Source organism: Thunnus thynnus, chromosome 7, assembly GCF_963924715.1.
Source record: "Thunnus thynnus chromosome 7, fThuThy2.1, whole genome shotgun sequence".
NCBI classification, from domain to species: domain Eukaryota; kingdom Metazoa; phylum Chordata; class Actinopteri; order Scombriformes; family Scombridae; genus Thunnus; species Thunnus thynnus.
Window position 1 is genome coordinate 14,874,562 of NC_089523.1, and position 11,524 is coordinate 14,886,085.

The 11,524-nt window shown below is 39.7% G+C and overlaps 2 protein-coding genes across 5 annotated transcripts in view; both read right to left on the reverse strand.

The window, feature by feature from the left end:
- inppl1a (inositol polyphosphate phosphatase-like 1a) overlaps positions 1–5,970 on the reverse strand; it is a 27,173-nt gene extending 21,203 nt beyond the window's left edge. The window contains exon 1 of the mRNA XM_067594526.1: positions 5,423–5,970. Coding sequence (XP_067450627.1) covers positions 5,423–5,607 — 185 coding nt within the window. The 5' untranslated portion in view covers positions 5,608–5,970. The remainder of the gene's footprint in view (positions 1–5,422) is intronic.
- A 4,341-nt stretch (positions 5,971–10,311) lies between these two features.
- folr (folate receptor) overlaps positions 10,312–11,524 on the reverse strand; it is a 4,350-nt gene continuing 3,137 nt past the window's right edge. For all 4 annotated transcript variants that reach the window (XM_067595774.1, XM_067595773.1, XM_067595772.1 and 1 more), the window contains 3 exons: positions 11,272–11,460; positions 10,794–10,929; positions 10,312–10,655 (listed from right to left, as the gene is read on the reverse strand). In XM_067595774.1, the coding sequence (XP_067451875.1) occupies positions 10,381–10,655; positions 10,794–10,929; positions 11,272–11,460 (600 nt within the window). In that variant the 3' untranslated portion in view covers positions 10,312–10,380. The remainder of the gene's footprint in view (positions 10,656–10,793; positions 10,930–11,271; positions 11,461–11,524) is intronic.

An 11,524-nucleotide genomic window follows, 5' to 3' on the forward strand; every position in this document is an offset into this window, starting at 1 on the left:
TACATCTGGAAATCAATTATGACATGCTCTCACTTTACTTCCTTACTGAGCAATTATGTTTTTACAAGCTGCTTATCACCAATTCCTGCTGCAGAGGCTCTCATGCCAAAACCTATAAGATGTCTATTTTATTTGTGTTTCTTTTTTTGACATCCTTGCTTTTATCTGACAACACACAAGAGGAGAGAGCGGGGAGGAAATGCACCCGTATTATCATTCAGTTAAAGGACATCAAGTTCCCATGATTTATAAACAGCACATTTATCATTGCAGATTGTTGCTAATAACAGTGTGATATATCACATTTTTCACGCCTCCAGCATCTGGCCACACTAACAGTATTAACTTGATAAATATTGGCTCCTGCTTTGACCTCAAGGTCCAGCAGTAAACACAGCATGTGAGAGGAACTGTTTCTATTGTTTTATCTATCTAGACTCTGAAATCATGTCCACATTCAATCTTGTCCCATTGCATACAATTTATAAACACAAAGCATTGTAGCTCCAGTGGCACAGGATCCACACATTAGAGTCACTGCAGTGTTGTGTGTGTGTGTGTGTGTGTGTGTGTGTGTTTGTCTTCCTGTTGGCAGCTGAAGAGATTCTCTGCGGGTCTGTGGAGTAAATACTATTGTTTCAGTAGCAGCAAAGTTATAACGGGGGGAGGGGGACACAGAAAGAGAGAGAGGTTTATTATGGGATAGACATAGACCCAAGGCTTACAGTGTGTGTGTGTGTTGTAAACAATAGTGTGTACTGAGGGTACTGACTGCGTCACTAACTCCCTCTGTCCTGTCTATTCAGAGCAATTCTTCAACATCTTCCTTTCAAGATGATACATTTAATACTATGTCAGTGTAGATTAATGTTTTTTCTTAAGGTTGACAACAACTAACAGCTGCATTTCCCTCCTTGTAAGCTTCTCTGCTGTCCATATTGTGTCTGTTCTGATCATCACATCCTCAGGTGCCGCAGGTCAGCTCAGGTCAGTGCTGCACTGTAAACAGTATGTGTATCAACACACTCCAACCAATTACTGCTTATGGTAAATAGCTCCAATTAGCCAAACGATTCCAATGTTTTTGTTTCGGATCTTTTTTTAACTTGTTGTGTGAAGTGTCTGAGTATCTTGGAAAGCACTCTACAAATAAAATGTATAATAATTATTATTACATACAATTCAAAATATTACCTGCTTGTCATAGCGTTTAGTCAGCCAGCTGATGTTATTGTGCAGAGAAAGTTACAGACTAATGCTGACAAATATGAGGGACACTTCATTCTTTTCAAGAAGTGTCACTGCTGAGAGGAATCCAGTTAAAAACCATGTTACTTTATCGGTTTCTCTTATTTATATTAAGTCAATAACAATGGAGAAGATCTAGTTAAAGAGAAGTAGGAATGAGTTTCACAAGGATGTTTTTGTTTTATGATGATTTGTATCCAAAAATTTTCTAAATAAAGTTTCCGCGCCACACTAATCATCCTCACATGTAATATCTCAGTACAAAAATCTCAAGGAACAGACAATCGGTCAGCTAATAAAACAAGTAAAAGGCCTAAAATAAGACAAAAGACATAACATAAGACCTAACCAGATGACTTTTTACAGCGCTGTCTACCTGGAAATCTACTATTTATAGAAAAAATATACATTGGAAAAAAAAGGCGACATACACATACACACACGTTCATAATGAGGAATGTTTCCACACAAACTTTCAGGTTTCAAAGACACACACAGAAACACAGAGAGCCATGCCTGAACCCCGACATGTTTAGACGCGCTGCACTACTGATACTAAGGAACATCTTCCTGACAAGAAAAATAGGAAACAATTCAATATCTCTGTAGATGCATTCACTTAAGCTTATTAAAAACATGGCCTCACCTGATGGGTGGCATGTTTCTTATTACAATAAACACTAAATGCATCAAAATCTGGCACTAAAGCTGGAAACATTAGTGACTTTTTACTGCCAGCAGCTTTTCCAATATTGTAATATTTATTCATGCTGTGGCGGTGAATGCCAACATTTCAGCAAACTATATTTTAATACATTATTCAGTACTTGTATAATAAAAAATAGATAACTTTAACAATCCCCAGAGGGGAAATTAATTTTTAGTCACCCATTCACTGTGCTGAATAACAAAAGACACACAAGTCAGAGAGATAACAGAAGACTACTTATGCAAAACATACTGTCACAACAGTGGAAACACTAACACACAATCTAACAGAGATAACAACTAAGACAACAGACTTAACAATTAACTTAGGTAAGTACAATTCATATAAACACGAGACCTTAGGGATTGTGTCAAAAAAACAACCCATATCATAGGAAACAGGCAAGTATCACATATCATTCAAAAGTTTGACAGCTGCAGACACAAAAGAGCTTTTGAATCTTTTTTTTTTTTGACTACTAAAATCACCAAACAGGGAATAACCTGCAATCTGCACCATCTGTAGGACAAAAAAATTAAACACACTCAGCAGGCATTTATCGTATTTGATATATCTGTTGATCTACTCAATGGTCAATGGGAAGCCAATTAAAAGTGGCCACTTCCTAAAAAAAAAAGGTCAGTACAAAACTCCATAGACTGAAATGTAAGAGGAAGTGAGTCTCAAAGGCATAAAGACAAACTGGCCCACGGCTGCTACAGGCCCTAGAGTCACCAAAACCCTCTTCCCACCAGTCTATTCTCAGGCAACAGCAGAGTGGAAACACTTCCTAAAACACACTGATGCATCCAAGGCCCTCCAAAAGGAAGTGCACATGTCTGCGTATACGAGTCATGAGGGCAAACTCAACAAAAAGCTCTGTCTAGTAGCCATGTCCACCTCAAAAAGTATTTTTGTTTCTCAAGCGAGGACCTGACAGGGGTGACCTGATTTAAGCAGTTAAAATGAGCTAGTTTTCATGTTAAATCACCACTTTGATGTAGTCAGTGAACTGTGCCTCAGCAGTGTCATGTTGTAGTCCTCTAGACAAAGACAATATGACGGCACTCAATAGAAATTAAATACAGTAAACTATATTTTCCCTTTTATTGCAAAAAAGGATAATACTCAGCTATATTCTATAATGAAAGGAAGTCTTACAATTGTCCATACATGCCCCCAGGTTATCAGTTAGGTCGAATGATACACTGTCATTCACAGCTGACATTGCATTGTGCACTTGTGCAATAATAACACGGTGCAACGTAAAGCAAATTTAAACCAGCTTTATTTTACTTGGACGCAGACATGTCCCCTTTTAGAGTAAGCAAAGTGCCTAATTAATATGCTACTGATTGTTGGCTTTAGCTTGGATGGTGAGTGAGTATTGAACGACAATAACTGTGTCGGGTTGAGCCAATCACAGTATTGAACAAATGTCTTCTGTTAAGGTCACTCTAATCAGTACTTTTGAGTGATGAAATTCTTCCAAATCGAGTTAATTAAAAGCTGCATGTATACGGTTTGTTTTCTTTTTGTTGCTGTTGTTAGGAATGCTAAATGTTGTGCAGACATGCCAGGCCCCCAGAGGGAATCCTACTGACTTTGGTGATCTATTGACTTTTCCACTAGCACTATCATGAAGTTGACATTTTTTTGGCTTTTAGTGAAATATCTCAACCACAGAGGATTGGACAGATTGCCGTGAAATTAACATGGCAATCAATAAAACTACCACAATGTCTGTTATAATTATTCCCTGGCACATAGCAGGGTAAAGAAAAACTAAGAAGTTTAAAGGTGGACTTAAAAGACAGCATTTTATCCCTAATTGAGAGTATTCTAGCAATGATAGTCATTTGATCACCAGTAAATGTGACCAAAACGTCTGGGCAAAAAGCAGTAACACTGTTAGTAAGGTACAGATTGGCTAAACTCTGTCCAACTTAGCTTTAAGGAAACCTTCTGAGATGAAACAAAGTCCACGATGTGAAAGGTTAAAGGGGAGAGGAAGGCAGAGGTGGAGGCAGGAATAAATCTGGAAACGGATGATGCATGGATGTAAGGAATGCTGTTGGTCATTGGCTGACCTACAGAATTAATTGTGCATCCAGGGATGAAAAAGAAAAATGATCACCACTTTTATAGGCTAGTATTCTATTCTGCAGCCATCAATTACAACTATGGGTGATATATTTGAATATTCACACAAATATTTAGCACGTACAAACAGTAAGTAGAAGTTTATGTTCACACATACACATACACACACACACACACACCATGAACTCAGCATGGGGTGAACTATCAGACGGGGAACATAGGTCAAGTCAATGTCAGACTACTGTGTCACAAGCACAGGCCTTTTTATTTCCTGTCTGTAGTCTATGCATCGGTTTAACTTGGTGCCAGTGCTGGGGGGGGGGGGTTGGCAGCATGTGAGTCATTTGTAGTTTTTAAAAGTTCACATCCCTTTTCCACGCTTCATTTGACTTGGCTGAGTCATTGTCAAATGCCCACAATACTGGCATGATTGTCTGTGTTGGTTGTCTGATTATCAAGGTATAGACAGTAGAGATATAGTTTATTTTACTAAACATAATCCAGCACTGTAAGGACTGTTATTTATGTAGTTTACTGAGTGCAAAGGAAACTGGTGGTTAGGATTCCCTTGTGTAACGGAGGATGGGCGTTTCATAATTCCTCCCCAGACCCTCTCAAGTCCATCCTAACAGAGAAGGCCCACGCTGATCTGACATACATTGTCATCATTTTACTGTGTGAGAAGACATGTAGCTCCTTCAGCTCAGCCAGCTGCTTCAAAAACTGCAAAGATCTTACATGAACCTTAAATTAAAATATCAGCACAGCTTCACCAGGCCATACATGCTTATATTTACCCCCTCCACCACTGCTCACAACCCGCAGGCTGATTGTAGCAGTGTGCCCTGTAAAAAAAAAAAAAAAAAAAAAAACGGCGCTGCAGGCGACCACATCAGAGGCAAGACAGACAGGGACAGCCCTAAAAGTTGAGTGCCAAGCTGGAGTTTCACTGCTGGGCAGACAGGCAGTCTCTCTCTCTCCCACTCACTGCCTTCCAGGAGAAAGTAAACAAATGCGTTTGGCTGAAACCTTGTTTAACACTTTGCTTACGCAGACAGCAGCTACAATTTGATCACATACAACAGCAAATGATGCCAGGTTGCTTCTGAAGGGAAGTTTATGAACAGTTTAGAGGAGCAGTGTCTGGCTTGGCAGAATAATAACAGACATGGCAGTGACTTTAACACAAGTCCCAAGACTCCCCTGAAGGCATGTGTGCTATTACAACATAAACATAAAACTACTACTTAAACTTTGAGTATTTAAACTGTGGCAGAGGCGTATTTTTTGCAGCAAGCAAAGCAAAGACGAGGCCGAAAAGAAAAGTTAGAAGTTTGTCTTTTGTGCGATAAAGTTACTTACAGTACACACAAAGCGTAAGCCCCGTTGACACTCTCACTGTCCCGCACCAGGAAGCTGCCATCTCTCCCGGCCCGGGCCAGTAGCTCCTCGGCCGCCGCTCGACTCAGGTCCCGGTGATACCACATCGGCGGTACGGGCCCCAACGGAGAAACCCCTCCACCACCACCACCACCACCCCCGGCCATGGCCACAGCCCTTCAAACCGGCTTCAACTCAAACTGCTTCCCGACTTCTCCGAAAAACCTCCCAGCCCTCCTCCAGACTGAAAAATAATCCGGTGAGAGGACCCTTGAGAGCCAAAAGAGCGCAAACGTTATTCCGACGGTGGTTGGGAAGCAGGAGAAAACCGACGGCAGGGGGCTATAAGTTGTTGGTTTGTTAAGTTACGCCGTTTGCTGCTGTTTCCTCGGTTCCTGAAAGGTTCACCACCCTCCTACTTTCGCTTCCCAGTCCTACGGAAATCAGGGACAGGGTATGTAAATCCACACCGGAGACCAGGGAGCCAATTTATTTTTTCCTAGGATGGCAAAGTCATGACCCGCCCTACCCTGCCTCTGATCGGCTAGTATTTGTTGTCTTCGTTGGTTGGATTGGTTAGGTTCAGGCATGAGGAGTGTGATTGGTTAGAGTTAGGGTAAGAATATCAGAGTAAGCCAATCAGATGCGGAGTAGGGCGGGTCATAACTTCGCTGTCCTAGGAAAAGAATTCGCGACCAGGGAGCAACAGCGGGGACAATCCACGTCAACGTACACATGCAAAGCCTCCGGATAGAAATTTCACAATGAAATCACCTACTGACGAATTTACGTTTAGACACTTTATTTCAGAGGCAAAGTCACCCAAAGTTTGTTTTGCGTTTTGTCTATATCTTGCTAGCTTGATAGATTTCTCCAGGCGGGAGGGATGGAGGGATGAGATACTGGGATGGATAAAAGGAGGAAGAGAGAGGAGGAAAGGAGAGATGGAAAGAAAGAGAAGTAAATGGATGTGTAAAAAATGATTAAAAAGAGGAGCAGTGGTGAAAACTAGTCTACTTTTCACTCTACATTTAACAAATAACTCTTGTAACAAGTTACTTTGCAGGATAAGATTTCACATACAAAATATTTGGTGGAAGAAGTACTCAGACTTTTATCTTAAGTAAATGTGGCAATACAACAGTGTAAAAAATATCCTTACAAGTTGGCTAAAAGTCCTGCATTCAACATTACACCTAAAAGCACCAACAAACGTACTTGAGGGTAAAAAGTCAAAGTAGGCTGCTCATTATGTAGACAAATGGCACCTTTAATGGTATTATACAATTGGGCTGTTTTATCTGCAAGATATTTCTTTCTATAATTGAGTCCTAAAAACCCTTTTTTATCATAATGAGTGAGGAAGTCAGTGCAGAAGGACTATTTTTTATTTATTTTAAGTTTAAATCAATATGTTAAAAATGCTGAAGTGGGCATCTGTCACTTGAAACAACAAAGAATAAGGCAGGGTGCACTAAAATTATAAAATATAGAATTAGATTTTACATAATACTTGGAACAAGTAGATTTGCACTGAAAACCAGTTGTAATACTGTTACTGAACCAACTTTGTTACAGATTTAAACTTGTTGATTAAGACTTTATAATATTTTTTGCACAGAGCAATGCATTACATGTTTTGTATGAAAAAATCACAATCTGCAAAATAACAAATATCTTTAGCTGTTAAATAGTAGAGTTAAAGGTACAATTTCCCTCTGAAATATGGTGAAGTATAAAGTAGCATAACAGAAATGAATACAAATGAATAAAAGTACATTTTTTGGATTATACCTCTGTATTTTTTATTTTAAGTACAATTTTAATGCATGAATTTTACTTGCAAAGTGTTTGTGTACTATGGTACTGGTTTTACTTTAGTAAAGGATCTGAATAGGCCTACTTCTTCCCACCAAATTATCAGACATTCAAAATCCTATACTCTATAGCTACTTGACATGTGCTCAAGTTTCTATGATTATATGACTTTATAGTATGCTTACACCAGCTAGAATCACTTGTCTTTTCTGTCATATTAAATCTACTTTTAACTCATATGCAGAAAAAGCCACTGAAGTGACCCATAAAAAATATTACAGTTACTGATATCTCATATAGCCATTCCATTAAAATCCACAAATCACAGAGAGATGACCTTGCTTTTTTCTCTATTTTTATATAATGGCTGTACATTGTAGCCTCAGTGTGCAGAAGACACACACACATCTTTCATGTCCAGGTGCTGAGTCCCCAAAAAGTGACAAATACATTCTGCCTCTGTACGTTGTAGCTTACAACAAAGCCTTCACTAATGCCAGCTGGCTTTTTGAATATCAGTGTGACCTGTAGCCACTGAGGAGACCAGGCTGCTCAACACAATTTCTCAACACAAACTACAATCCAGTTATGCAATCCTTTTCTTGTCCAGACCACACACAAACTAACACTAGGTGTAACTGTCCACCTTGCAAACCACTGGAAACAACCAGAGATTGTTGTACATCATTCTGACTTCAGCCATTCCTTTATTTGTCTTCACCAGCTGCCCACAAAAAGTATGACTCCTAAAACGTGGTATGAATGCACACAAAGCAAGAGAGAGGTAGAGTTAAAGAGAGAGCGGGTTGGGCCGGCTGGTTTGTGTTGCCAATGACCTCAGAAAAACTGAGTATTAATAGCCACAGGGGCAGCAGCCATCCCAAAGCTATTTCTGGCTATGGCATCACACTTTGTATGTTTTTGTGTGTCTGTGTGTGTGAGTTGACTGTGAAAGACTGTAAAAGTATGTCTGCATGCAGACATTGTAAAAATGTGTTGCACGATGTCACATCATAATGAAACCACTTTGTCAGCAAAATGTCTCACAAATAACTTATCTTTGCACATTTTCTTTTCCCCCCCCCATCTTACATAACTGTATGCTAACATTGTTACAAGACAGCCATGCTAGCTGCTTTGTGAAGCTGTACTACTTGAGCTAAATGCTAACATCAGCATTCACAATGACAATGCTAACATGCTGATGTTTAGCAGGTGTAATGCTTATTGTGTTCACTGTCTTAGTGTAGCATTGTAGCGTGCTTGACATTTGCCAATTAGCACTTAACACAATATGCAGCTGAGGCAGATGGAGATGTCATTAGTTTCACAAGTATTTACTTATAAAATATAGTCATGGTGAATTAATATTTTGACCTGAAGATGGTATTGAAAAGTCAGGGTTGTCTCACTCAGACATCAATGTGTACACCAAAAGTCATGACAATAAATCAAAAGGTTGTGGAGATATTTGACTAAAAGCTACAAGCGTTAACCTCATTGGAGTGCTATAGTAAAGGTCAGGGGTCAGCAAAGTTCGTAGGATTCTTGCCCTGGGAACCATGGATATCTGTACCATGTTTTGCACCAATCCATCTAGAAAATATTGAAATACGTTACACGATTAATTAAAAGTTTGACTTGCTGGTGGCACCGGAAGAAAAGTCAAGAGTTCACCAAAACAGTAACAGTTTATCTTTCACAGCTGAATTTCCGATGTTGCATTAAACAGTGTTGTGATCAGGAAGGATGTGATTATCAGCCTGAGAAATGAAGCAGCATGTTGACACATATGATCTTTGTCAGTCAAGAAAAGACTTTCTTGATGCATCAGTAGTGTCTTCTTTAATCACTTTATTATCCCAGACTTTGATTATTAATGTAAGGAGTGCACAAAAGTTGCTAAATGTATATTTCAGACTTACTTACTTAAAATATCTATGAAATATCTTTCATCAGCTCAAGTCCTCTGTGGTCATATCTTGTACACAAACCAGCTGACCAATCACAAGACTTATTCAAAGAGCTGATGGAGCACATTCAGACGTGGCATCGACACACACATATTTAAAGTCATGCCCCTCAAAGTCACACATACACGCAACACACACACACACATATTCATAAACAGACTGTGAGACAGAAAAACACACTTAAACATAAGGGGAGTCAGAGAGACATTAACACACCCTTACGCTCTCTCTTTTTCTTTCTGTCTGTATGTCTCTCCCTCTTTCTTTCTTTGTTCCTTCTTTCTTTCTTTATTTCTCTCTCTCACACACATGCACACAGACACACACACACATATACTCAGGGGACTGGAACCCCGTAATTACCAAGCAGTGGAGCCCACTAACCACTAGCTGGCCCAGAGTGGTCATGTGATGGTGTGATCACTGGGGCCCAGTGCAGAGAAACATTTTCCCTCAATGCAGCAGTGGGTCAGTTTTACTGTTCCCTCACTGTGGACTGAGGTTATGAAGGGGTTATTAAGCTGATCCATAACCTGCACTTAAAAGAAATGTCATCCCATCACATTAAGTAAAACTATAATCTTGTTTTTGTGCATATACTGTATATATTTTTCACATTGCTGATTTTATCCTGATGGAGTGAGCAGTCCAGTAAAAAAGGAGAGAAGATAGTTCATCCAAGAAAATAAGAAGGGGATTTATAAAAAGCACAAGAAACTGGTACTAAAGGAAAAGAAACTGGAAGAATATACGAACTGGTTTATTATCAGTCACTCACTGTGGTGGAACAGCACTTTAGTAGTTAGGAGTGCAACATATTGCAACAAATGTTAAGGAAATTATCTTAAATTATTGATTTAAAAATACTTTTAAAATCTGGTGCAAAACCACTGATCTGGAAACCAAGTTGTTCATAAAAACCCAATCAAATTCAACTTTTGGACAATCAGTGCAAGTGATTTTGTAAAGTGGTCAGTGAATATTTCAATAATGCCAACCAGAGGAGTCTCACCATCAGTTAGGAGGCTTAATGACTCAAAAAAACAAACAAAAAAACAAAATAGCAACAGAGAAAGCAGACAGCATTTGAAGTCAGTTTTATTGACACCCACACAAGCAGGTGGTACAGGGCAGGTGAAAAGTATTTTTTCAGTGCATCATCACAGAGAAAGATGAGATAGCTAGGAACAGCAGCGTTGTCATGGCAAAGCTTTGCTGTTGCTGTGCATTGTTCAGGTAGTACTCAGCTACCTTCCTGTTGGGGTTTGGCCCGGTGAACCAGAGCTGCATGCAGCGTTCTGAGGTGTTGGAGTGGGTGGTATAAAGGTAGGACTTGGACCAGATTTGTTCACACATAGACTTGGGTGTGGGGTAAACTTCAGTCCACTTTCTGCACATGCTGCCTGCAGGGCATTTGTTAATACCTGTAAGAGAGAGAGAAAGAGATGGGTTTGGACTGAGTATGAGATGAGAAAAAGTCACAGATTTGAAGCCAGAACTGAAATTGATTTAAATGTCTGTGTGTATATGTGTGTGTGCGTGCATGTGTGTTTATACTTTACCCGAGCTCCAGTCCCATCCCTTGTGCCAGTTACTCTTGCAAGTGTAATCATTCTTGCAGTCCTCCCACCATCCGTGGCAGTCTTCCTTACACAGAGGCACATTCAAGATTCTCTCCCTACGCCAGCTCTCATCCGCCTGCACACACAATTCACTGATTTGTATGATCCATAATTTCAGAACACGTGATATATTTCTAGGATTAAACTCCTTGCATTTCCAGCTGCAACGCTATGATATGTGAGGTGAGTTACAAAAGGTCTCCACAACTTAAACTGCGACAGATTACAAAATGTATATTTTATAAAATGTAATCTGCTAGTGATTTTTATTACTATAATTACACAGAATAATGTCAACATTAATGTGTATGTAGCTATCCCAACAAGCCCTTTCAATCCTTATATTCTTATGCTGCCATCTAGTGTTGTAAGCACAAACATACAAGAGAGACTATGAGTGCAAATGCACAATACACACTTCTTGTATCCAGGGTCCCAAGTGTGGTGAGCACTCATAGAAGCAAGTGTCCTGGATGAAATGTCTCTTGCACTTGGAGCTCATAATGCCGCAGTGATTCCAGTTGAACTTGTACAGGTAGGAGGTATCATTGTGGGCTTCTGTGCTGGTGTTTGTTGTGCAACATGCGTTGTCACGCCAGGGAGCACACTGAAAAAAAGAGGGTGGAAAAAATGGGTCACTTTTTTCAGCCCTCCTTATAGGCTATTGTTAA